The sequence below is a fragment of the Chenopodium quinoa genome, unplaced genomic scaffold (assembly GCF_001683475.1).
Source record: "Chenopodium quinoa cultivar QQ74 unplaced genomic scaffold, ASM168347v1, whole genome shotgun sequence".
Taxonomy (NCBI): Eukaryota; Viridiplantae; Streptophyta; class Magnoliopsida; order Caryophyllales; family Amaranthaceae; genus Chenopodium; species Chenopodium quinoa.
In genome coordinates, this window is record NW_018742244.1 from 1870298 (window position 1) to 1898049 (window position 27752).

At 33.6% G+C, this 27752-nt stretch overlaps 2 protein-coding genes across 9 annotated transcripts; one reads left to right on the forward strand and one right to left on the reverse strand.

The window, feature by feature from the left end:
- Nucleotides 1-504: 504 nt before the first annotated feature.
- LOC110739497 (MADS-box protein AGL24-like) lies at nucleotides 505-15474 on the reverse strand. 5 transcript variants are annotated; one of them, XM_021919968.1, is made up of 9 exons: nucleotides 15252-15474; nucleotides 14585-14781; nucleotides 2783-2861; nucleotides 1857-1918; nucleotides 1669-1768; nucleotides 1528-1569; nucleotides 1268-1309; nucleotides 1035-1174; nucleotides 505-876 (listed from the first exon to the last, which is right to left on the reverse strand). In XM_021919968.1, the coding sequence occupies exons 2-9, from the start codon at nucleotides 14764-14766 to the stop codon at nucleotides 849-851; spliced, it is 675 nt and encodes a 224-aa protein (XP_021775660.1). In that variant the 5' UTR covers nucleotides 14767-14781; nucleotides 15252-15474; the 3' UTR covers nucleotides 505-848. The 5 variants fall into 5 exon arrangements, with proteins under 5 accessions (XP_021775660.1, XP_021775635.1, XP_021775653.1 ...); XM_021919943.1 differs by having other exon boundaries at nucleotides 14585-14784; nucleotides 15252-15471; XM_021919961.1 differs by lacking the exon at nucleotides 15252-15474 and adding an exon at nucleotides 15168-15223 and having other exon boundaries at nucleotides 14585-14784.
- A 4941-nt stretch (nucleotides 15475-20415) lies between these two features.
- On the forward strand, nucleotides 20416-27740 carry LOC110739526 (methyltransferase-like protein 16). 4 transcript variants are annotated; one of them, XM_021919977.1, is made up of 11 exons: nucleotides 20416-20784; nucleotides 21003-21208; nucleotides 21310-21883; nucleotides 21967-22174; nucleotides 23051-23158; nucleotides 23251-23397; nucleotides 23482-23551; nucleotides 24312-24486; nucleotides 24590-24706; nucleotides 26898-27010; nucleotides 27601-27740. In XM_021919977.1, the coding sequence occupies exons 1-8, from the start codon at nucleotides 20531-20533 to the stop codon at nucleotides 24386-24388; spliced, it is 1644 nt and encodes a 547-aa protein (XP_021775669.1). In that variant the 5' UTR covers nucleotides 20416-20530; the 3' UTR covers nucleotides 24389-24486; nucleotides 24590-24706; nucleotides 26898-27010; nucleotides 27601-27740. The 4 variants fall into 4 exon arrangements, with proteins under 4 accessions (XP_021775669.1, XP_021775692.1, XP_021775677.1 ...); XM_021920000.1 differs by having other exon boundaries at nucleotides 24312-24425; nucleotides 24552-24706; XM_021919985.1 differs by having other exon boundaries at nucleotides 24312-24425.
- Nucleotides 27741-27752: the final 12 nt, after the last annotated feature.

Here is a 27752-nt window from a genome sequence, read left to right on the forward strand (position 1 = left end):
AGTAATTTAGCCAATTGCCTTACACAAATGGCTCAAAAATGTTAACCACAAAATAATTTCTTCTTTTGCCTAAAAAGACGAAATTATAAAAACCTAATTGGCTAGCAATTATCCACTACAAATACCCTAAAGTTGTATTTGTAACAAGACAGTTTTACATTTAATCAAAACAAAGACGAAATGATAAAAGCCCAAAAAATGGCACTGTGTAATAGTCAACCAAGACATCAAATTGGACCCAAAATCTTAGTTACAAAACTTCACAATCCCTATAGGTCAAAAGTCTCACAACAAAGGCGAAATGATAACAGTCCAAATGGTATCAATGTATCATTGGCTAGTAATTAGCCCGTTACCCAACAATGATCCAAAACTTGTAACAAGATAATTTTATCATTTCAACAAGATAACGCGAATTGAATGGTGCTTACATAGGCACATAGTCGCACCAAATACCCCATACACGTTATGCATTGCACCTATGAGATAGTTGAACAAAAGCGATGCAAAAATGCTGTAGGATTACCCACATCTCAATCAGATTATATCAACATATTTTTCTGTCAAAGGTAATTCACAAAGAACTAGGGCACAGAGAATTAAAGAAAGTAAGAGAATATAACACTTACAAAGACTTGAACACCTTCAACTTCTGCCTCCTGCATTATTTACTTACTACTGCATCGTCTGAATTAGGGTTTACAAAACTGACAAGAATTCCAAGCAGCACAATTTAAATACATCCAACATATATATAGCTTTATCCTTCTCTCCATGACTTACAGTATACATAAATCTGCTTTCATATACTCCATAGCTCGCGCTTTATTGCAAATTTGCAATACACTTCATAAATTTTCACTTTGTACAGGAGGGCTGCATTCAAATTAATAAGAACATAAGCCCCAAGTAAGTGATGAAAACGTACACAAGAGAGCCTTATGAAACGGATGAAAACAGAAAGTATGAAGATTTTTAAGAAACGGAGGGAATAGATTAGCATATGAAGTAGAGAACACCAGTAACACACTCACCCCAATGTAAGAAAAGTATTTGAAATTGAGTTATTATCTTTTTTTGGCAGCCATTGAATTGGAGCTGATGAGGGTACGCTGGTATCTGATTCCGCAGCCAAATGCAGCAGAGAAAAATGTTCTTTTGACACATCTTTCATCTGTAGTATTGACCAAGACAACTATTTTACTTCGTAATCGAGAAACTTTCTTTGGAACAGAAGATGTAAAATAAATTTCGAGGTCACTTCCACCTGTTCTTTCAACATTTGATTTTCCTTTGCCGTTTCAATCTCCTACTTGTCCCAGTTGTGCCATCACATTTCAATGTACCAGCAACATCAAAGAAAATAAGGGCAAATAAGTGAAAATCTATGTTGCTTGAACTCATTTACGAGTAAGTGACTATAAAAACATAGTTATGTGACACGAGTACTTGAAGTGAGGTGAGGTGAGGTGAGATGAAGTGTCCAAATTACGTAACAGATAATGCAATATGAGTAAGAAAGAGTACCTTTCCCTTGAGGGTGACAATCTCTTTCCGAAGTTTTTCACCCTGAACACGATCACCAAGTTCAAGCAATTAAAATTTTAGGACTTAATGTAATAATAAATACATGATTGATGTAATTTTGTTTCAAGTAAAGAACACAACCTTGGCTCGGCGAATTTTGGTTTGACCCCTTTCAACTTGTCTTTCTAGTTTCATTAGCTCATCGAGGCTCAATGCATCAAGGTCATCTCCATTTATACGACTATCACAGGATCATAACTTACATGTAAACACGGATCCTAAAGCATAGCACACAAAGCTTACTGGAGAGCAGTTACTATGAAGTTTACCTTATGTCTCGAGTCTTGTCCTCAAGTTCTTTGCTTAGCATAGCACACAAACTATCCTCAGCCTACAAACACAAGAAAAGTAGCATCAAATCAATGTATCACCTAATGGATTTAAGTACTGAAAAGTGATTTTACTACAGTTTTTGAAAGATGTAGAGTTTCATTGTCTGAGCTGGGTTTCTTGTTTTGTAGAAGTAATAATAATCAAGTTATGCATATGATCTTTTACCTTGATTCTGTTTAATCTTAATGAATCATTAAAGGGGACTTAATTCTCCCGAGTTTATATCAATTTGAACATATAAAAGTCTGCATAACCTACTTTTGCTAGGAAAATGTTTGCAACTATATGCGATAGAAATGTAAAATCTCCACATAAAGGACTAAATCAACAAAACATACTATTATATGATTTCGAAGAAGTGGAGAAGTTGATAACTCCAGGATAGTTGAAACAAGAGACGGTTAGAAGAAAGCTCTACCAATTACCCTAGGCCACTTGCATTTGGGACAAAGGAAATCAGACACTGTTAGTCTATTAGCTAGGGTAGGAATTGTATTGAATATATATTGTGGAGTAATACACTAGTAATTTACATAAAGGCTATATAAATGCCTCCAATTTACCTAGAATTCACTCCATCTTCACGACTTAGCAAATGACAGTGATTCCAACAGCAAAGCCCATATGATTAAATGAGAACAGTAGAGCCCTAACTTCATTCTGTCTCCTTGAAGAATCTAATGTAGCATTGACATCCATTTTATGTCCTATTTCCAAACCATGACTTACAAAAAAGAAAGCACAAATTTGTTCTTTCTAATAAAAAATCTTATGAACAAGGTGTTTGTGCCTGCTTTTAGCAAATTTTCTAACAAAAATACCTCAAAATGTAGTTAACACAGTTGCTTTAGATATAGCTTACCTCTAGCTGTAGTGATGATTCCTCTAGCCTGTTGATGTTGTCTGCATGTAACATATGCCGTTGAAGAACTTGTGTCATCCTTGATAGACCAATTAAAAACACATTCAAGTTATGATACATTTACAATATTATAGAATAGTTGGCAAGTGCCAGTTTACAAATACCTTGGGGAAACCTTTGGCAATCATCATAGAGCCAATGAATTGAAACAATTCCAAGGCAAAAGTTTTGATGATCTTAGGTACATAAAAGATTGTTGTGAGCATTTGTCCATCAGGAACATTGACCATACAAAAAAGTCATTCTTCTTCAATATCACTTTTACTTAGAAAGGTGAAGCAATTTAAAAGTTGAAAATATGATCCTACTATCATAACTTCGTAAGTATCTTGTTGTCAGTCATGTGTATTTGGTCAAATAGTATAAGGTCAGACTTATAAGAGAGCAGAAAACAAGTGTAAGCAACATGAAAATGGTTAACAGCTTAACACTTAAGGAGGCGAGATATGGGTTAAGCAAAGCTCCTAGAGATTGATATAATGAAATTAGTAAATTTGGATAAGTTAATAAGTTATGAAGCTAAGTGGTGTTGAACATGTTTGCACGAATATGCTTTTAAAAGGAAGAAAGGAGGACATAATGTTTGTAATCCGTACAGTTGCACTTACTTCAATTTAAATACAATTTAGACAAATCATAAGCCCACAATTCTATTTCTAAGAAAGTAAAACTTCAAATAATCCACAAGAAACTGCCTCTACCACATCATGCAAACTTTAATCGTTACATCATTTCACATTTAAAAAAAAAAAAAAAAAAAAAAAAAAAAAAAAAAAACCCTTCAAACTTTAATATTTACAGCATTTCACATGGAAAAAGAAAACGGTAATAAGCAACAACACTCACCTAATATAAAAAGAAAACAAACAGAAAAGAACTCTCAGAATTCATCTAGTTGGTGCATTGTACAAGGGGTTAGCTTGTGTGGTATAAGAAATTTTCTGAGGACTGTTCATTGTGAGAAGATCATGTTATTGAAATCATCCATGAGTTGAACCCTAAACAGAACAATCTGTTCCTAGTTCTTCTAAGTCAGCAAACCATGATCCCACAATTGGGATAGCAAAATGGTTGCCTATTAGGCCTAGGGCAAAACTCACTCCGCCCACTGATTATATAACTATGATAATTGAAAATTGATGTATATTAAAGTAACAATACTCTCTCCTTTTATTAGTCCACAAAATTAGGGTTTAAAGGTCAAGATTGGCCAAATTTCTCGAAAAATAATGTCACCATTTTCAAAAAAAAATTATTTTTAAAGATTTTTGTGAATAAAAAAAAAAAAGATAACTCTTTGATTACATCATATAAATTAGAATGAAATCATCTTCAAGCAGCAAAAAATTGATAGATCCATTGATGAAGAATATGTAATTTACAGAGACATGAAAACTCTCTTATAGATGTCATATCAAAAACCTCTTGTTATACTACAACAACAAAGCCTTAGTCTCAAAATGATTTAGAATCGGCTAACATAAATTGTCATAAGAAATTGTACCACAAAAAAAATTAAATTAAAAAAAAATCATTTAAAAGAATTTGAAAAAATGTGAGTAAATGAAAGAGCATTTAAAAAAAAAAAGAAAAAAAAAGAAGACAGTTTTAAAGGGTACCCAAATTTCCAATGAAATTCAAGAAAGTTTTAAAAAGAGAAATCAAAACGTCAAAGTAGAAAATATAAAGGTTTAAGAAAACTTTAGTTTTGAGAATTAAACATTAGTAATGAAGAATTCTAGGTAAAAGTGTATATTCATAGGGAATTTTAAGTTTTGTTAAAGTTTGGTGAATTATACATTAACGAGGAATTCTAGATAAAGTGTATAGTCATGGGGAATTTAAATTTTTGTAATTTTGGTGGTTAAGTAAAATGGATAGAAGAAGGGAATATTCCTAGTTGTATATTTTTATCCAGTAAAACTTTCGTGACAGAGGTATATAATTTCTCTAGTTTTGGCATCGTGCAATGCATGGATTCATAATAATAAAATTTAGGATTTTTTGTGAAAAACTACTTTTCATATACAACTTTTTGTCAAAAACTACCTTTTAAAAAAATTGTTGTAAATGACTACCTCTTTTTAAAAAAATTGTTGTAAATGACTACTTCTTTTTAAAAAAATGTTGTAAAAGACTACCTATTACCGGAATCTGGTCGTTCACTTTTTTTGTCGGCGTTGACTTAGTCACGTGAGTAGCACGTGCCCTTTAATGACCCTTTTCCCACCCATTTTCCCCCAAATTTCACGAATTCCTCTAATTCAGCCCTTTTTTGTAACCCTAGAACCCTAATTTCTCGATTTCTTCTCCAATTTAACCCCAATCTGTTGAATTTCCTTCCAATTATTGTATGTTTTCCTTAAAAATCATGTTTATTTTGCTTAATTCGTGCAAACCCCCTTTTCAATTGTGAGGTATATGCGAAAATTGAATGTTTAAAGCAATTGTGTTTTTATGTATTGATTGTGATTGCGAATTTGATGCAGGTGCGATGGCTTTTCCTTCCGGAGACTAGTGCAATTGTGGTTTGAATTTAGGGAAGTTTGAAGTTTGTGAGAGGAATTTACAATAATGTATTTTTTAATTTGATTGTTGCGCTATTGTTGTTAGTGTACCGTGGTTGGGATGGTGGTTAGTATGGCTGCTACTTGTAGCTTAATGGGGCCAGGTGTGCTGGTGTTATTGTTGGTGGCGTCAAGAGGTAGAGATAGAGGGTGGTGGTGCGGTGATGGCGTGGGAATGTGTGCTGCTACGAGAAAGGGAAGGTGCTACTGCGAGGATCGCGGAATTGCGAAGTAGTGTGGGTTTGGATGTGTTAGATTCGACAGGCTGGAGGTGGTTTCAAGTGGGGTTGTGTTGGTTTTGGGATGCATGAAGGTGTAGGCCGGGGTGTTTTGAGGTGGGTTGAGGTGTTGTGGTGGTGGGGTGGTGGTGTAGCTGGTGGTGCATAGAAAAACAAAGAAAAAAAAAATTTAAAGGTCATGTGAGTGGCATATGGGTGGTCAACACCGGCAACAAAGGTCAACAACCGAATTCCGGTAATAGGTAGTTTTTTACAACATTTTTTAAAATATAGGTAGTCATTTACAACAATTTTTTTAAAAGGTAGTTTTTCACAAAAAGTTGTATATAAAAAGTAGTTTTTCACAAAAAATCCTAAAATTTATTATTAATAATAATAGTCAATTGAAATGGAGTTAATTGAAATTAAATGACTTATGTACCACTATTTAATTTTTTTTATTTTGAAGTATGAATTTATTTAATATATGCCCTTAAAAATTTTATGTGTTGCATATGTATAAAAAAAATTATTAAAAGAATTTAATTTTTGTAAAAAAATAATAAGTAGCACTTTGGAGGAAAAAAATTTCACAAAATTTTGCCAAGTGTTGAATCTGGAGATCACTTTAGTATATGTATAGATTTTAATATGACATAAGGCAAGGGAAGGGAAAGATAATGGAGGAGAGGGATCCATCTTCCTTCTCATTAGATTGTTGGAGAGATTTAAAGGGAAAATGGAAGGTCAACTCTCTCCCTCACCTTACTTCCGTTTCTCTTCCCTCTATTTCATTCCTTTCCCATTGCCGTAACTATTGTTATCTAAACAGATTGTAGAAGTTGTGAAATAATTGTGGAAAGCAAAAGAAATTAATATTTTATACCAACAATACCCAACTTATTTAGTGTGTTTGGATGCTAAAAGAGGAAGAAAAAGGAGGGGAAGGAATCTCCCTTTCAGTTGCCTTCTTTCCTCATTTGTTATCCAAATGAAAAATACCTCATCCCTTCATTTTCCTTCCCTTCTCTTCGAAGGGCACAACAACAACCCAAATGAAAAACGGAAATTAAGGTTCATTTGGCATCGCCATGGTTTTCTATTTTTTTGGTTTTTCAAAATCATATGATATATATCATATAATGAATAAAAAATTAGTCAAATTTATTAAAATCATGATAATTTTGAAAAATAACAACAGAATAGTGAAAACACTTTTTTTTTTATTTCCTGTTTTGTTTTTTGTTTTCAAAAACACATAAAACCGAAAATCAAAAACCAAAAACAGTGTCAAACAAGTCCTTAAAGAATTAGTTTGTATTGTCTCTAATTGAAAAAATATTGTTTGTGAATTCTTCAATTGCATTTATTTTCTCTTTTTTTTTTTAATTTTGTAAATGGTAGTAGCTTGCCATTGTAAATGTTGTGGCTTAAATTAAGTAATTTGACATGCTAAACCAAAGCTATAAAGGATGCAGCTATCCATTATGGATAGTCTTAGGATAGAAAACTTAAATGAATCATTAAAAATAAAACATGAACTTCTCATGGAAAAAAAAAAATGGGTATGTTCACATTTATTGAACTAAAGTGAGCTAAACTGAAATGATTGGAGCTGAGCTGAAGTGAGCTGAAATGAATATTTTATGAGGGAAGGAAATTAAGAGCTGAATTGAATTGAAGTGAACTGAACTGAAATTAAGCTGAAGTGAATAGGCCCAAAATCAAAGCCCGCAACATTTCACCACAATCACCGACGTTGCTATTAGAAATTGTGCCTTGTTCCCACCCAATTTGAAAAGTTTTCAAGTGATTTTGGATGTTAACATATTCTCAAATTTAGGAATATAACCTAATATTGAGATTTATTTTGCATCAAATTAAATTTCTCTAACAATTTATCATAAGAATAAAAATCGGGCAAAATAAGGGGGTTTATATTTTTTGTAAAATATTTGAATTCCCTAAGAAAGCCAACAATTAACTTCTTCCTATTTCAATTTAAACAATGAGCAAGCGATCTTCAATTAAAACTAGGCATAAAATCAAATTATTCATTGCTTGTGAATCAGAGAAAATAATTAAGGGTTTAATACAGTTTTAGTAAAACTATAAATGATGACGACATTATCTTCAAACAAAAATCGCCGAGAAAAAAGATAAAGGCAATAAAAGTCGGTAATCATATTGTGGTTTAAAAAGTAGCAATGTCAAGATAATTTTAATAAGAAAACGGAAATAAGAAGAATTGGTTTGGAGTATTGCGTATTTACTAGCTCATATACAGATGCCATTAAGACTTAGTACTCATAATAAGTTTTTAAAATAAGATGAAGACAACATAGCCTACCTGCATACATCAACAATTTTAAGCCTAAGGGAAAACTCAAGTGAGCGAAAATCCATTAAAACTTAATACTCATAAAAAGTTGGAAAATTTCACAAGAATACTCCAACCTTTGCCCTGTTCTCCTAGAATAATCCAACCTTTCAATTAACCTTGAATAATCCCAATTTACTATATATTTTCTTCTACCAATCCTATTTGACTAGTTACCTGAACTTCGGGTATATTTTTTCCCCTTAATTTTTTCCCTCCCTTCTTCCTTCTTCCCTCTTCACCCCCATTTCAAGCTTTTAGCCTTTAAAAATAGCTCCATCACCTTCCTGCACCTTCCCGCCACCACCTCACATCACACCCCGTCAAGGCATCAACTAGCCCGCCCCACTACCCTCTCCTCTCTCCATTAATCAACCCAGCACGTGCTACCCCCTTTGCAGCCACCACAACCCCATTAAACCCAGACCCGAAACCTTTCCTCCACTCCTACCCATATACTCGAACCACCAACCTCACCTAGCTGAAACAATTAAACCCTGTCCCACCCAGAACTCGAAACCCCAACCACACCTACCCAGAAACCGAAACCCCAACCCGCACCATTGTCCTTCTCTCTCTTTCTCAATTTAATTTGGGGTTGAATTGGTTGTGGTCGTACACTGTTGATGTTGTGGGTGGTCGATGATGTTGTGGGTGTTGTTTGCAGTTGCATTGTAGGTTGCTAGTGGATGGATGTTGTGTTGAGTGGTGATATTGGTGGTGTTGAGGTGGTTGTAGGTAGTGGTACAGTAGATGGTGGTGAGTGGTTAAGGTGGTGATAATGGACGAAGGGAGAGGAGAGAGAAACGGGTAAGAAGGGGAAAGGAGAAACAGTTTTTGTTTTTTTTTATTATTATTATTATTTTTATTTTCAATTAAAAATATTTTTTTTAAATTAAAAAAAATAACCAATTAAGAATTGCCACGTGGATGGTAACCAGCTATAAAGGGTAAGGTGACCTGCTAGGGTTGCTGGAAGAAAATAATTGTAAACTTAGGATTATTCAAGGTTAATCAAAAGGTTGGATTATTTTGGGAGAATGAGTGAAAGGTTGGATTATTGGTGTAAAATTTTCCTAAAAAGTTTTTAAAATAAGTAGTATTTTTATCAATTAAACTTTTCAAACTTTGACCATAATTTTACTAATAGTTATAATTATTACTCCCTTAGTTTCATGATCAATAACAATCATTTGACTTTTACATTTGCTAATACTAAGTTAACCCCTATATATGTAATGCTTAGTAATTAATTTGTACAAAAACAAAAAAAAAACAAAGAAAAAACAAAAAACCACTTATATAAATATACTTTAAAGATTACATAATCACCTTTTTGTACATGTGGGAGTGAGAGAAAACCCTAGTGGTTTGAGCTCCAATCCCAATTTCAAGTGATTTTGGGATTAATTCTCATCGCTTGACGCTCGCCCTTATAGCTCTCTAAATACTAAAAAACCTTTGTGTATATATGAAAAAGTAATTATGGTTATAGTTACTGTATAGATAGTGCAAAAGTCAAAAATATTGTAAGTATTTTAAAATGAATTATATCATTTTTTTTACCATTGGAAATCTAGTTATATTTGTTTTAAAGTTTATTTATTTTGGTAACGTAGTACTAACATTTCTTAATTTAACCACCAATGCCCCCACTCGGGACAAATTCAACCACCAACATATAAATGTTGAAATATGTGTTCTGAAAACCATGAACAACAAATATTTCTTAGTTATTTTTAACCGCAACGTTAGGGACTTCAGGCTTGTCGATGCACATTTCATCATAATTTAAATATCATAAGTTGTGTTATAGTAAACATAAAAAAAATTGACATTATAAAAGTGTATTGATCAAGATCTCACATGGCTATCTTTTTTTCTAACTTATAAATCACATAAAATGGTCAAAGGACAATGTGTAGATAGCCTGAAATTTCAATGTTAAGAAACAAAATACGAAGGAAGTACCAATGTTATGGCATTATTTGAAAACAAACGAAATATATAATAGCTAAATCAAATCACATAAAAGTCAAATGTACAAATTATATACTTCGATGAATTTAAGACAACTTTTCACACGATTGCAATAACTATTTTTGAAATTTTACCCATTGTGTACCCGATATACTAAACTTGCATAATGGTGCCTAATGGCAACAACTTACTTGAATAATTTTTCTTAACCTTTAGTTAAATCAAATCACATAAAAGTCAAATGTACAAATTATATACTTTGATGAATTTGAGACAACTTTTCACACGATTGCAATAACTATGTTTGACATTTTACCCATTGTGTACCTGATATACTAAACTTGCATAATGGTGCCTAATGGCAACAACTTACTTGAATAATTTTTCTTAACCTTTAGAGTGATTGGATTGAAAGAAATGGAAGGAAAGGAAGGGAAGGAAAATTGAGAAATAGAGTGTTTTTCATTTGGATACCAAATGAATAATGAAGGGAATTAAAAGGAGAAAATAAAAGGATTGCATTGTAAAAAATTGATCTCTCTAACAATGGAGAGATTTGAAAAGAAAATTCATTATTGTTCCCTCTCCTCCCCTCCCCTCCCCTCCTTTTTCTGTTTCTTCTCTTCCCCTTCCTCCCCTTCTTTACATTCCTTCTTTATGCCCAAAAAAGTGTCATTGTCTACTACCCTCTATGAAACTTAAACCAAACCCCTTTCAAGCTTTCAAGATAGTTAAACTTGGTATTATATCCCCAAAGCGCACGGATGCTTGAAAACCTCTAAAGCAAAATTTCTCATCTGAAGTAGAAGCCCTTATAAAACTTTTGGTGATCATAGTTCTAGAGGTAACACTATAGATTGCACTCTTACATCATATACCCACTATATCCGTGATTGAAAATGAAAAGGTGGCTCATCTGATCCATATGTGTTATCCTTTGCCTTAGTGGCTCTTTCTAATTGCAAAATTTTGGATTTGTCAAGGATAGTCTTGTTTTTTTCAATTTTTTGAGAAAACTTGAGACAAATACAAACTTCAAGAAGACTAAACCCCCCTTCCAATGGCCAATACCATATGCTCCTTATGACTCATAAATCATTATTCAATTCAATGCTTAGAGGTTCTCTCATGAATTGCTCAGTAGCATATTCCAGACCATGGTAAAGAATATCCTCCACCGTGACATAGTGTTCAACATATATAGCACTTCTTGCCTTGGGTGCCTAGCTTGCTTGGATCGGACCTCTAGACAAAGGTATGGAAAGCTTTGCCAATTACCTTAAACAAAAAAATAATAATAAAATAATAAAATATAAATTCTAATTGAAAATAAGTAGTGTCCCAAATAATATTTCGCTTAACAAGTCTTAGCTGCTGCCTAGTGCCTACTGGAGCCTTTCATTGGGGACTTTTAAAGCATTGATTTCAATCTAGTAATCATCATTTCTGGTCAAGGTGACAATCCCGACCCCTGGGATAACATGTAATCTAATCATACTCCGTTGAAAATAATTCAGAAACCAAATAGGACTCGCATCTAATCATCACAAGAGATATAAACTAACAGAACTTACATCAATCAAATAGTTAAAAAATAAAAAGGCAGCCAATGTAAACTTACAAAAAAGCAAGGTAGGACAAAATTCACTAAGCACTTTGTTTTGCTTAGCAAAAGGAAGAGTATTGATTCATAGTGTCTAAGTAAAGTATTAGAGACATTGCATTACACTGCTACACTCACCACCCTCCAAGACCGTCTCTGACTCTAGTTGCTATTACCTTTTTCAAGCTCTTGCATGCTCATACCGTCATACGTGACTGGACAGAATGAACAAGCATAGCTTATACTGATCAGAATAAATTAATCACACATAGCCTGTACTGATCATGTGTGTGAAATACTGAATTTTTCATGCAAGGAGATCCCAACCAAGATATTGGGAAATATGATGCGATTTCAGTAAATAGAGTATGTTATCCCAAAGATTGAAGACAATGAATAACTTGTTTCACAAAGGTTCAAGTAAGGACTAAAATGGAAAAGGACATTCTCATCCATTTTTGCACTATAAAATGTTCAAAAGAAGATAGGTGTGAGCATCAAAGAAGAATTCACATCAGTATAACAACTTATGAGACAACTCTTTGGTCTAGTAATTTTAAACCAAGGCACTGTTCAGTGTTCACTTTACCATATTTAAAGAACATTCATTAAAATGATTTTAGTTTAGTAAAAATCATTTCATTTCAGCAAAAATAAGTTTAAGTTAATAAAAATAAGTCAAAGAGCATACATAATAAAGAACTAGTCCTCTATTTTTCTAAATGTCAAGTATCCACATTAGAAATTTGAAGAATATAGTCCTCACTTCTATATTCTCCCAATTGTTTAGGGAGGCACAATTTTCTTCCTAGGGCAAAATTTCTTGTCTCCATTTTGTTCTTTTTTTAAAAATATATATATATATTCTTCCTCCATAGGTTGAGCATGGATTCACCTTTTAAGAACACCAGCTGGAATTTTAATTCACACATGACAACCTGGGGTCTTCGACCCCCCACTTCTTAGTCTTCCTTCAAAGGGTATCCCAAGTAGCTATCAAAGAACATGAGGGTTGTCTTTAGACAAGCAAGGCAGTGGACCAACAACGTGTGCTAGGAAGGTCCGTTTTACCACTTCGATTGAGATAGAGGCATACTCATTAGATTGACTATCTAGTGGCTGGTGGTATGACATGCTATTATGCCATGGTCAGCAGATTAAAGCACCAATTAAAAATCTGCTTGTTTTAGAAAGATTCTTGATCTATTATCTTATAGTCCTTTTGATCTGACTTCTAGTACAGTTTTGTGGAAAAGAAACAAGCTCTATCCTACTTTGTGGACAAAAAGGACGATTTAGATAGTATGTGGGCTTGTAAGACGAAAAATTATATGCCAAGGGATTCCCTTTCAGTACATTCTTCAATGCACCTTGTGAGCTTTGTTCATCAGAATCTACTCCTCCTCATTTATCACTTCTAGGAAATATCCCCTTTTTTACATTTCTCACCTAGGAACACTGTAAAAAAAAGGAATTTATTTATCCTTTCACAAATAAATTCAGGATAGTACCTTTAGAGCATGGAAATTCATAATCCCCTAGAGATCAGCAGCTAATCTTTCATATCTACCTCGCTAACACCACCATAAACATATATATCTCTTTTCTTCTTATAACGCTAAGTACATCCTAAAAACAATATTGTTTTATACTAAAATAGTACCATAAACACGGTCAATTGCTAGGCTGATGCTAACATAAAAGTAGCATTAGTAGCAAGTCTAGCAACTAGCAACAACAGGTTAAACACAATAACCAAATGATATGAGATGTTTTCTTAATCTAATGTTGCAACAATGTAATTTGTACTTTTGTAGTAGTCCATCTACTTGTGAGTTGTGATAATGTGGATGTAATATTATCACCATGTAATAATTTTTGTATGTAATGGGAGTAAACACTTACTTCAGTGAAAATTCCACTGCAACTATTGCTCTCATGCTATATCTTATGTATGTAAAACTTTTTAACAATGAAATTTGTTCATACCAGTAAACTTTTGATTCATAGGGTAAATAAGTGTTGCATAGACTTTTTGAACTTGAGAAAAAATGATCAATAACTTTATTTGCAATTTCGCTCTCTTTTAAACCTTACTTTGCAACCAGAAACATGAATTTTCCAAAAATCCACACTTAAACCATTGGTGGATATTATATCAAAGAAATTTTGGGGGGCTGTTTTGTAGGAAATAAAAAAATCAAATGGACTGGTTCTCTTAGATTTTTAGTAGAAGGCGTTCCGAATTGAAGGAAATATAGGATTTAAGAGCTATACTGTCATTCATAAAATACTTGAAGAATGTACTTCATAATTTCGTATATTGTATGGTACATATATGGAGTACATGTTATTATCAACATTTGCCGGTGCCTAGATAGTGAGGAATAGCTCAAGTGGTTAGAGCTTTCAACTCGGTTTCAAGTGATCGATTCTCACCCCGCCTTTGTGGCTCTCTAAACACCAAAAAAAAAAACATTTGCCGGTGCCTATAAATTTGCTTCAGTTTTGTGATCATTTCGGTTTAATAAATTTAAATATTGTTGCATAAACTACTCCCAAGTCTCAGAAAACTAACACTAAGCTGTTCATGAAATCATATTATTATTAAATCTCCAGTTGTAGCAAGTTTCAACCAGTTGAAACCACTAATTTTCTGCAATAGACCTCATAATAATATTTTTCTTAAGAAAAATCAAACTGAAATTAAAAACCCTAGATAGCCCCCACCATTAACTACATCTATAAAATCAGATAATAAATCACAGTGCAATTACACACCTTAGTACCACAACTTTCCATGTATATCACATGGTATACTTTTCAAGATTTCATTAGCCTTTCTCATTTTTCATGATTATTATTGTTATCATTCTTTCATTTCAACTAATTACGCAACAGCCACAGCATTCAATTGAATATTAAAAACACGAACACGAATAAATACACTCATACATACAAAATTTAACAACAATAAGTGAGGATTAGAGTCACCTTGAGTTGGAGTATTCAAAGAGTTTGCCAGTGGAAGAGAAAACAATAAGGCCAATTTCAGCATCACAAAGAGTAGAAAGTTCTTCAGCTTTCTTAATTAATCCTCTTCGTCGCTTCGAAAATGTTACTTGTCTCGCAGTTACATTATCAATCTTCTTGATCTGGATTCTTTGTCTCACCATTTCCCTCTACTACCACTGCTGCTTCCCAAATAATAAATTAAAACAAATAAATTATTATCAACCTTATAAACTTTATACAGTAGAATAAACAAAAATAATCGCTCCAAATTTTTAAAAACCTTATTATTAATTACATGATATTCAAGTCAAAAATCAAGTAGATCTTTCAAATGTTGATGATAAAGCTTAAAGCCAAGTTTATAAATAAATAAATGGTACTCCGTATTTACTATACTATAGTAGTAGTAATAATTGACAACTGTTTTTATGGAAATTGATTGTGAACAAAAATTCCAAATTACTAATTTAAGCAAAAACAAGCTAATCAAATTAGTAAATTGATTACCAAAAAAAGAAGAAAGAGACCGGAAAATAAAAATAAAAAATAAAAAAGGACCAACCCTAGAAGGAAAGAAAGAGGGAATATCAAAATTAGTGAGAAAAATAAAAATTAAGAGAGAGAAAAAAAAAAAAAAGAGGTTTACCGATTGGAGACGGAGACTGAATGAGTAGGATTCCCACTATCCTAAGTGGGCGCCATAAGAGGAAAATAATGTGGAAGAATGTGATGGTATTAGAAATCACAAACACCATAGACAAAGCCTCCAATGGTAGGAAGAGAGAGAAGCAATGAAATTTAACAATAAGGAAAAAGGGTGGGTGCCCACTTTGAGATAAATGAGATTCCAAATATAGCCCAATCCAACCCAACTTGCTGGTTGTTTTTCGAGTTATTGTACTAACCAAAGTGGAAACTATTTTTTTTCTAGTAACTTTATTATTTTGGTATTTTAGGTGTACTTTATTTTGTACAGTATCATTTGATTTAATACTTATTTAAAATGTACTTTATGTTGTACCAGTATAATTTTAAATGTAATTTTAAATATACTTGTTTAATAAAATTACTGTATTTTAAATGTATCTTTCTCCCACTCTAAAGTGTCTGATTCATTAACCCGGGGACTTGTAAAAGGTTAAGGTTCGATAAGAAGTCTTCTTCTTACCTATCAAGTTAAAATGTTGCGAAATATTACAAGGAGAAGGTCTAACCAAATCAGAATCTTAAACAAGTTAACTCGATCCAATTGATTTCAATAGAGCATCGTAGCATACATGACCATATATAATCCCTTATTTTCAAAATAAGTACCTTGCTTTTACTTTTATATATCTTATTTAAATGTACCACTTTAGGGCTTGTTCAAAAAAATACAAGGCATGTGCAAAATTTATAGGTAATTTAGAAACTAAATTGAATAAAGTCATAAAAATAAGGTTATAATGATATTTACATACTATTCTAAACATGAACAACATTTTAAATTTTCAAAATTGAAAAACAAGAAATATATGTATTATGGGACGAATGGAGTATACGGAAGTAAACAAGATCATACGCGGAACCCAAAATTGATCACCCAAATTTTGGCGCACGATAGGGTGCAACCTCCCTAGATTTCAAGAAATATATAAATACAGTAAATACACAGTTAAGAGTTTAAGACTAAAGTAATGGTATTATAAAAGTAAAAAAAAATGGTACAAAATTGAGCAGACAAGTTATGGCCTGAGGGGTCCTTGTATTAATGTAAAAGTGTACCCTCGTACCCGTCAATCGTCATGTCATTTCTTTCTCTGCCACTTTACTACGCCTTTTTCTTTCCATTTTTATACTGTGTAATTAATCTGTTACTAATACAGTCTTAACCAGAAACTTAGGTGTATCATCATCTCCTTCTCTTGACTCGTCTCTCTCTATTGTACTATATTCATTTTATCCACATTTCTTGTTCCTTTTTGGTACCTTGTTATTAAAGATATTTCAAATAAAGAAGATTTGAATTCAGAATAATATTTTGCTAGTACATGAAATCTAAGCAATAGTAATTTTAAATATGTATAGTTTTTTAAATAGTTATTTACATAGGCTAAGGTTACCGTGTATTGTAAGGGTTTGGCTCTCTAGATAAGGATAACGTAGCATTTTTTCGCCCGTTAGTGCTTTGTTAGAATAAAACAAAGATGAATTATTATATGTGGTCCTCTTTCTATGTATGAGTGTTTTTTCTAATATTTTTCATTGTGTTGTCCTTTCAAAGAGGTCGCATTTTATAAAAAAAATCAAATGGGTATATATTCTTGAATGATGTCAATGTACCAATTATATAATTTGGGTTTTTTACAGCCAATTATGTCATCATCTTAATAATAAAAATTATGAAAATTATAATCAATTTTGTCCTCGACTTAATAATAAAAATTAAGAAGACAATTTTAGAGTATATCTAGTGGTGACTTCTATACAAGTTTTATTTTCAAAATCTTTAAATGCTCATGTTTTACATAAGTCGAAAGTACTCTCTTTTTTGTACATATTACTTGTATTTCTTAACAAAGTTTGAGCTTACCATTAAAAGACAACTAAAAGGTGGGCATAAGGGCATTAATTCCTAATATTACCAACATGAACAAATGTAAACCACAAGTATAATCTGCACGAGGAGAAAAAAGGATTGGTGCAATAAAGTTGACATACTGATGTAATTTCTATATTTATTATGCACCTGATATTTTGAGGATTATTTACATTTGTGCATTTATAATACCCCATTAAGAGATGAGTGGATCCAAAAATGTTGTTTGCAAGTCAGACAAATCCCTTCTACCAGACAATATGTTAAGCTTCTCCAATTTCACACTGACCGTTTAAGGATCTATGACATTAAACTATGGGATGTGGAAAAGAGGAACATATTGACGATTAATAAGGTATTTTTTTTATAAAAAAAAAAAGAAAAAAAAAAAAGGTTAAAGACTTTGGTCCACTACTTTGTAGTCAGAAGAATCTCACATTTGAATACTAGCCATATCAATTTGAAGGTGTGCTTGTTTTAACTTATTTTAAATTACTAGTCTCTCTGTACCTTAATTGAGTTCTTATTTTTAGCATTTATTCCTCACGTGATAAAAAGAAATAGGAATCTAATTAGGGGTGGAAGGAGTAGTATTTTGCTCCATACTGTATCTCATTATTATTCTAGCAAATATAAACACGAAATCACAAGTAATGTTAAGTGTTTATAACTTGTACCGTTCAATTAAATTGGTCAATATAGTATGAAATATAAATAAAACATGTAGTATTGAAAATATTATAAATTATAATCAATACATATTTCAAAATACAGGAGTAGTTCTTAAGTATATTATTTGAACTCTGTGGCTACTTGGTTATATCCTAGGATATATGAACGCTTCATCCAACTGTTGTGTCCGTATCGGATACCGGCATTTATGGGACACACGACGATATGTCTCGGACTGTATCCTACTATGATATGGAATGTTCAACTCTTTTTTAATGAGGAAATTTAAGTAAAGTAAGATAAATAAGGTAATCGTTAAATAATATGGGTGTCTTAACTCATTGTTAATATGATACAATATGATCTAATGAGAGGACCTAATGACCAATATATGGTCAAATTCTATATTTTTAAATATATTATATAAATTTTAACATTCCTTATCCGTGTCCTTTTTGAGATAGACTTTTTTCTTGTATCCGTATTTGTGTCAGTATCCGTTCTTGCAACATAGGTTATATCTTGTCAATGGCACCACAACATTAAGGACTAGGACCCATTCTAAGCAGGCCAGCACAAGTTGCTAGCTCATGGAGTCATGGGCCCTTATATTTCCCCCCCCCCCCCCCCCCCCCCTAGAAAACATTACTATGACCCATTACTTGCTTAGCACATGGTTTTTTTTTTTTTTAAAAAAAAAAAACTCTATTTATAATTTCGCATAATCATCCTTTGAGTATATTTTCACAACTCAAGTGCAACCAAAAAGAAAAAAAAGAAAAAAGGTCACTTTCTTAATAAATGTACTAATTCTTAAAAATATAAATTAAAGGATATGGCCGTTATGGGGCAATAACGTAATATGATACTTAGGAGTTAGGAAGTACTTGCCTTTCATATTAAAACAATAGGACAAATAAAAATTAGAGTCCTATCAAATACTACTCCACCTAATCATATTTCTAGTTATTTATGATCGACGGAGAAATGAATACAAGTTTTATTCTCTGTATAACCTAGAAAAACAAACATCTGTTATATACATTCTCTCATAGTACAAGGATGGTAAGCTAGTAACAATCTTGTGAAAAAAGGAAGTATAAGTGACATTAGAGGATAAAATTATTTGAGGATAAATTAGGGATACAAATATAGTAAAAGTGACAAATTTTAAGTCGGATCATCGCTCTTAAAAAAACCTTTTAAGAAAATTAAGAACATCAATTTGAAACAATAACAATACTCGTATTACTTGGTACATGCTTATGTCGTTGGTGCCCTTGGGCCTTGGTGGATTAGAATTGGATCAAAATGATCTTTCTATCATTGGAAAACACAAGGAATTACTAATTAGGATGCTTTTAAACCAAACAAGGTTGACATTGACGAATTTTCGTTAATTATACAATTCTCAATTTTTGTTAACCATAATCACATCAAATCCTCAAATCTCAATATCACTCACTAATCCTCTCCGTTTATGTTACATGAAATTCACTAGTACAAAACTATAAACTTTTGAATTCCTTGTGTTTGGGTACTAAAATGGTCATACCCATTTTAGTCTAGGGTAATTCTATCCTTATAAGCCCAAAGGGCGTAAAAAGGCCTTAGAGGCTCTAATTCAGCCAAATGCACTAATATGGCCCATAATTGCCCATAACTACATATACCCCTCAAGTGGCCAAAGGTAAAGAGGTCACTCTTATCATCTAAGATGACCATACTCCTCCACTCTCTCTCCTAAACTCCTCTCAAGCATTGTTTGGCTACTAACTTGGGCGTCAGAGGCTCTGCCCCGGGGCTCGGGGTTCATATTGCAGGTCCATTCAAGGCCCAAATCCGAGGTTCTCAGGCACCCCTTCTAGGCCCGATTAGCTCATATTTTACCGAAACACCTTGTAAGCTGTAAAATTAAAATTTTCTTGTCACATGAAACTCACGATAAATATGTGGGTGAATTACGAGTTAAATCAAAATACACTCTCATATTTCAAGCTTCACACTAGTTAAGTAGTTATGTTCCATACTCTATAAATTCCTTATTTGTTGAAGCTACCATATAAGTGTTTTTTTTTTATTGATTTATTTTTAACGATAACCAAAAAATACAAATTCTTATATGTGACTGGCCACACTGTGTAGCTGAACTGTTGAAGTTACTTTGTTACTAGTGTTTTAGGGTCTGTTCACATTTACTTAATTTCAGTTTATTTCAGCTTCAATTAGTTCAGTTCAGCTCTAATCAGTTCAGTTCCTAATTTTCCTCTCTTATAAAATATTCATTTCAGCTCAGTTCAGTTCAGTTCAGCTCCAATTAGTTCAGTTTAGTTCAGCCCCAATTAGTTCAATTTAGTTCAGCCCCAATTAGTTCAGCTCAATTCAATAAATGTGAACATACCCTTAGGGCTACCTAATCAGTATTTAGGGGTCACTTTTTTTTTTTTGACAGACACTTTGTTAATAGTAGTATATTATAGTATTACTTTATTGATATTATAGGAGCTACTTAATAAATGTTATACGTGATTTAAGGATTAATTTGTTGTTGTACGTGTAATCGGTCGCATTGTTGCACACAAGACGCACCACCGTAACAAACACATCAACATATCATTAGAACAGAGAATAAGGGAAAATAAAAAGGAGGGGAAGAGTGCAGGCAGCAGAAAGAAATGGGGAGCAAGAAGAGGAAACGCGGCGGCGGCAGCAGCGGCGGCGGTGGTGGTGGCGAGAGGCGAAGCATTCATCCTCGTAACAGATACGCTGATAATCCTCCTGATTTCTCTCTCCTCGCTTCTCTTTATCCCTCGTTTTCTTCCTTCGTTTTCTACTCTCGTGACGGTCGACCCAGAATTGATTGGACTGATTTCAATGCAACTCGTGAACTCACCCGCGTCCTCCTTCTCCATGACCACTCTCTCAATTGGTACTTTCTTTATTTCATCTCCTTATTCTTCATTATGTAGACTTTCATATATGTAATTTGTTTCTGGGTTTTTCTTCAAGTGCTTGAATTTTATTACCTTGCCTTGTGAATTTGGTTTCTGGGTTGTTGTGATTATCTTACAAATTGCTTAAATTTGTCATGTTTGATTGAATTACTGTGTGCCTTGATTTGATTTGGGATAAATGATGGTATTTTAGGTGGATTCCTGATGGGCAGTTGTGCCCAACTGTTCCCAATAGGTCAAATTACATACATTGGATTGAGGATCTTTTAGCATCTGATGTTATTGAGAAAAACAATGTTGATGGAGCTAAAGTAAGAGGCTTTGATATTGGAACTGGGGCAAATTGTATTTACCCTCTTCTTGGTGCATCTCTTTTAGGTTGGAGTTTCGTTGGCTCAGGTAGTCTTTTTAGTATCCAGCAATCAACCTGTTTAAGTCTTTTCTTGTTGAAATATTAGTATGCATATGTCTAATTTGAACTTTACTGTATTCGAGTGTAGATGTAACTGATGTAGCCTTAGAGTGGGCGGAGAAAAATGTTAAAAGTAATCCACATATATCGGAACTGATTGAAATTAGAAGGGTTGAGGTTGCTGGACGTGCCAATGATTGTGAAACCTTACATTTAGATGGTAATAAGACAAGTGGTGATTGCCAAGAGAAGGAAGATGTTAATGGTTTGACCAAACATGAAACGAGAGATCTTGATGAACCTGCTGTTACTGATCCTGAGGGAGTATTGGATATCGTGCACTCAGTAAATGGCGAAGAAGTGGAAGGTTTGGATGAAAGGAGGGATGATGAAGCTCAGGCTCAGTCCTTGAGTCCTCCTGATGAACCCAAAATAGACAAAGGTTATCATGGGCCACCTATCCTTCTTGGTGTAGTTAAAGAAGGAGAAAAATTTGATTTCTGTATGTGCAATCCTCCATTCTTTGAAAGCATGGAGGAAGCAGGACTGAATCCAAAAACTTCGTGTGGTGGGACGCCAAAAGAGATGGTCTGCCCTGGCGGAGAGGGGGCTTTTATCAGTCGCATTATTGAAGATAGTGTCGCGCTAAAGCAGTCATTTCGGTACAGAAATTTTTCCATGGGTCATGATTAATGTTTTCAGATGGTGATTTTGTGAATGTTGTCTGATCCACATTTGCTTGCAGGTGGTACACTTCAATGCTTGGGAAAAAGTCAAACCTTAAGTTTCTGATGTCAAAGCTCCGGGAAGTAGGAGTCACCATTGTGAAAACTACTGAATTTGTCCAGGGTCAGACTTCTCGATGGGGACTTGCTTGGTCTTTCATGCCTCCAGCCAAAATTTTGGTTTCCTCTCATGTGAGGGGTAATAGTAGTCCTTCCTTCATGCTCGAGGTATGCCTCATGACTCTGTTGTTTGGTCTTTGAAAGTTTTTGAGTAATAAGTATAGGAGTTGTACATTTTTACCCATTAAAATCATTCTATTTTTTATTAAATTGCTAGCAGATATTGGAAGGTAATTTTCTACATGACCTCACTTAAGGAAGCAAACAAATACTCCCTTTCATTATTCAATGATTCTTATTAGCTTCGGTATCAAGATGTCTGGTTGGTTTGGGTGATTAGAATATCTAAGCTACTTATGAAACCCAAGATTTATGGATTGTTTACATCTTTCTAAGGGATCATTGTTTATTTATTTATTTACCTAACCTACTCTGTTTAAATAGGAATATTATTAATGATGTTCTTCCTATTCAATGGTTATGGTTTGCACATGTCTATTATCATCTTCGGAAGTTCAGATGTACTCTTTCACCATGTCTGAATCTTCTCTTCTTTACTTCCAATTTTCCAAACACTCTATTTATTTTGGTTAAGTACTATGGTAAATGAATTCTTTCTTACTGGAACTCAAATGAGTGTTAAACTTCAGATAAAAGGATTTTTAATCAGGAATGCATCTCAGTAGCTTACAATTTACATTATATCTGCTTATGTTTTATGGTTGCCATATGGAAATACACTATAATCTCAGATTATTTATTTATTTATTTATTTTTGGGTGGTGTGATGTTAGGCTATTCTATTATGTAATTTATTTTAAGCAGTGTATTCTATATTCTTTGGACATTGGTAGGAAATTAGGAAGTAACTTTTTTTTGGTGTCACACCCATTTTCCCCCCAGGAAGCTGGTTGTTCCCTTTTCATAAGGTGTTTTGGTACTGCCAGTCTACACATCTGATTTAGAGTTTTCTGGAATTTTCAGGGTCTCCAGCATCAAACCAGTGCCTTTGATGTTTTGCAGTCTGTGGAATCCTTTTTCAGCTACTTTGGTGTATCCTGCAAATGCAATGATTCATCATTTACTGTTGAAGTGAGTTTATGCATTACCTTTGTGTCTATTTACTTTTTTCCATTGTGTCAATGTCAAACTGCACTTTAATGTTGACACTTCTCTATGCTTAGGTAAGTGCAACAAATGATCATTGTGACACTATATTGAAGACTGATGTCAAAAATCTTGACGAGGCTTCTACTTGCTTGCGTGTGGCTGAAATATCGAGGAGTGCAAATTGTTCAAATAGTCCAGTAAACTTATCTTTTCGCGTCTTGGTATGACTTGAACTTCATAAATGCTTATGGATTACTCAGAACTGACACTTATAATATACAAGTAATTTATTTTATTGTCACAAGGTCTTCCAGCAGATCCCTGGTACACTCCTGGTGAAAGCATCATTAAAGCCGGGAGATAATACACTCGCAGGTAGTAGCTTCCTTGTTCATCTTTTTTAGATCACTCCCTATTAAAATTCTTCCTTGAGAACTTGCTTTTCAGTTTTTTTGTAAATTTTTTGTTTTTCTATGTTTTGCTTATTAAGCAACTTTCCTCATTTTAGGTCTTTCATTTTCAAAGATTTCTATCTTAATTTTGAAACTGTACATATGAGTTTTGTGATGTGATCAATCGTTGATAATGGCTCTCTCACCACTTGTACTGTTGTACATATGTTGTGAGTCTTGTGACCCTTAACACTTTTCTTCTCATTCTACCTTGAGAGTAAAATTTTCAAAATTCCATTTATTTATAAAGAATGGTGCATATTTTATCATTTTGTACAGAAACTGGTGTTCCCTCTGAATTCCTCTAACGTGTATTGTCAAGTAATGAAGAGTTCAGAGACTGGATGATGTTACACGTGTGACTCATTTCATACAAAGTCATAAATTGAGGGAATACCAATGATTTATGTATACCTTTATATGAATGTACAATTGTACATTAACATGTTCATGGCATAGCATCCCCGATCACCACTAGCAACAAGAAAGCTTGAGCCTTTTGTGTGTAACCTATTCCTGTGTCGGTAACAAGTTTTGAGGATTCGTGAAGAAATTACATACATGCTTGTGAATATAAATTTGTGGGAAGTAATGAAGTATAGATATTCACTTGGGACATTCTTTGTGAGATTGCACTTAGATATGCCTACTCATGCTTTTGCTTCATATTGTTTTTGTTGCAGGAATATTTACATCTGTGTTTCAACAATTGGAAGAATTTTTGAAACACAAATTTTGCAGGAAGAAGGCTCGTGTCTAACCCTTTGCATTGAGGATGATGTCAGTTATGGCCTATGGTTAGTGTTAAAACATACATGGAAGTGCAAAGCCATGCTCTTTTATTTTGTTGCCTATTAGGTAATGTATTATTCTACGTAAATGATTGGCCATTGTGTAGTTATATTTTTTTCTCCCTTTTCTAGTATGTTGCAGTTGACTGGTTATAAATAAACCTTTACAGAGCATCAGGGAGGTATATTATGTCCATGTTCGAACATATGCTCAAACCTCGAGCCGGTGGCGACCTTCGGAAATTGGAACAGCTTATGAAGCTATGACCCTAATTACGTTACTTGGGGTATGAAGAGTTTCCTTTGCTCTTTGGTAATTGTTGTTTTCTGCTTGATGGAATATGGTTGTTATTTTTAGATTCATAGGAGAGGTGAAAAAAGAGATTAGAAAGTTCTATTCTACGTACATGATTCCTGTTTTATTTTCAATTTGGGTAAATTATTTCCCCTTTGTTGTAAGCTTGTAACCTTGTATGTTACTGGAATTTAGTGGATTTTGGTCCATACCTTGGAATTTAGGGACTCTATCTCTACCCTTTTAAAAACCAGAAGTTGTGTTACTATTTGAAATCTATAGTGTTCTTCTGTTTATACCCTCAAGCTATTTTTTATTTTCGAAATTGCCCTCCATGCTTGATTTCAGCACTTTGTCTTCTTGGTTTCATTTAGTCCTGCTTTTTCCCCTTTTCATGCTCCACCATTAAATTCTTTCATCTACTTTCTCTCTCCTTTGAACCAGTCTTTCTCACTATCACTCCATCTCTCCTTTCTCACTTTATTTTCTCTCTCTTCACTCGCCATTCTGCACCCATCTCTCCTCCATTTTTTTCAGAATCTGTAGAGACTCTAAATTTCTAATATTATGAAATCTTTCATCATATTAGGGTAGTTTCTTCCTAAATTCCTACTTGCATTACTTCCTAAATTCCTAAATTAAGTTTAACACTGTAAGAATTGAAAGAGTGTGATGAAGAGGCTATTGGAATTTGGGAAGAAAGCAATGTTCTATGTTAGGATTCTTTCTGGTTACGAAGAGCGTCGGATTTGATCTTACATATTGCAGCTTGAGCAGCGTCTTCGATCTGTACTTTCTCTCCTCCCCTTTTTATTTTTCTTTGTCAATTTCAATTGTTGATTCTAATTTAGGGTTTTTGTTGACATTTGGTATGATTTCTATATTAGAGTATTTTGGTTTCGCAATTTTTATGAAAGAGTTTAATTGGGTGTTGTAATGTGAAATTCAGGAGCTAAATATCTAAATTAGACTATTAATGATGATGTTTGTTACCCTATTTTGGGTTCTTTGTGAATCATTTGGGAAATTCTTTGTTGTGCCCGAATGAATGTATTGTGTTAGAAGGTTTTGTTGGGGGGATTAGGATTGTGGGATACTAATATGCCAGATTCAAAGGTGTTCCTGTAGGAATGACAACCATTATGCTGTAATAATTTGTCAATCGTCCGAATGTTGAGAGCACTAGATATACTCTACCTCAGGTCCTCAGCTGTAATGTGTTGGAATTAGTCGAATTGTCTTTATGATAAGTTCTTATGGAGTTGTGAATTTAAACATCATGTGACCTGTGTATAGCTTTTGCTGTTATGATAATTTATGGAATCACTCTGCTTCGAAATGTATACATTTGGTGTAGTTTGGTGAATGTTTTCCATCTGCCCCGAAGTTAGTTGCCTAATGCTTACACGCTTTTAGCGTTCATGTACTATTTTTGCATGCTTGATGTGAGGCTGAGTGAAAGGGTACCTTGAATTCGTTTATCAAGGGAGCATAAGATAAGATTTTGATGTTATCATTTTTTTGATTTATGAGTTTGGAAATTGAATTATCCTAAGGAAAAGTTTTATACGTCATAGAATAATCAAGTGATGAGGGTGAAGAAAACAAGTGTTGAGATGTGAGGATGTGTCACATTGGCTGTGTGTGAGAGTAAAAGAAGCCATCCATGGAATATGATATAGATGACTGTTTAAGACCCTAGATACACATAGAAGAACATGTGGGGAATGGAGCCACGGGGTTGGGCTGTTGGGGTCTAGGGAAGGAGTGTTCACATTCTTTCACAGTGAGAGCTCTTCAGTTTAGCTTTACGTATAATAGATGATGGGGCAGATACTTAGAGAATATTGTAATGTCACAATTCCCATGTTTGAATGAAGAACACAAACTCTTAGCCCATTTTCCTACCCAGCCTTTCTGTTGTACTGCTGCATTTGCGAATTAATATTGCTTTAAGTTAGAACCCAAGGCTGTTTTTCTCACCGATCAAATGTTATATTATTTGTTTCTTTTCATTTGGAGACGACTGATTACATCAGTAAGGATGATATGGATGTTATACCAAATTGATTGATTTTAAGGAATATGTCAGGAGAAATGAGTTGGGGCCTACATTTAATCTTTCTGATCTTTATATTGATTAGTGAAATTGACATTTTCTTCCATGTGTGTTCTCTATTCAGGCACAAGCAAAAAAAAAGAGGCCTCAAGAAAGATCCCTGAACAAATTATGCTGTCTGAAATTCGAAAAATGGTGGAAGAAATGCAAAATGTAAATAAGAGGTTGGAAGAGATGGTGAGTTTGTTTACTGGTTAATTATGCAAGTAACTCTTATGATTGGACTGCAAGGGATCTTTTACTTGTTGCACGTAATTATGTTGATGTCTTGTTGACAGTAGAAAGTTATGTTTTGACTCTCTCTTTAAGTACTGAAATTTGCATCTTGCAAGTTGTACAGTGTTGAGACGAAAATTCTACAGGGTACCTTTGTCTGAATTCTAAATTTCTTTGAAATTGACGCTCACATTTATCTTCTTGAGATTTTCAGAAAAATTGTCTCATTTATACAAAGTACTCCATATGTGCTTATGCTTAAGCATTTACCCAATTTGAAGAAAGGCTATCTTATTAAAATCATTGTGAATCCCTAACTATAGTGGGGTTTGCACAATGTGACTATTAATCTTGGTTCAGTTATTTATAAATTTATATAATATTTATGTTGCTGGCATGACATCATAAATTTGCAGGTTATGCTTAATTTGACTACTAGGGAATCATATATGTATACCTTGTACTATTGTTGTTAATTTTGCACTTTGCATTCGGGTTTGACCTTTAGTGAATTCAGGGCTTTTGACAACTTCATTAGTTTTTATGTGCAGAAAGGTGATATTAACGAGTATTTCAAGCCAGTTGACAAGGAAGTGGGAGTTCTTATGGATATGCAGATGGAGAAAGACAAAGAAAAGATGGAAATGATGGGTTCCATGTATAAACAAGCTCTGATTGAGAAAGCTGAAACACAGGCAGCTGG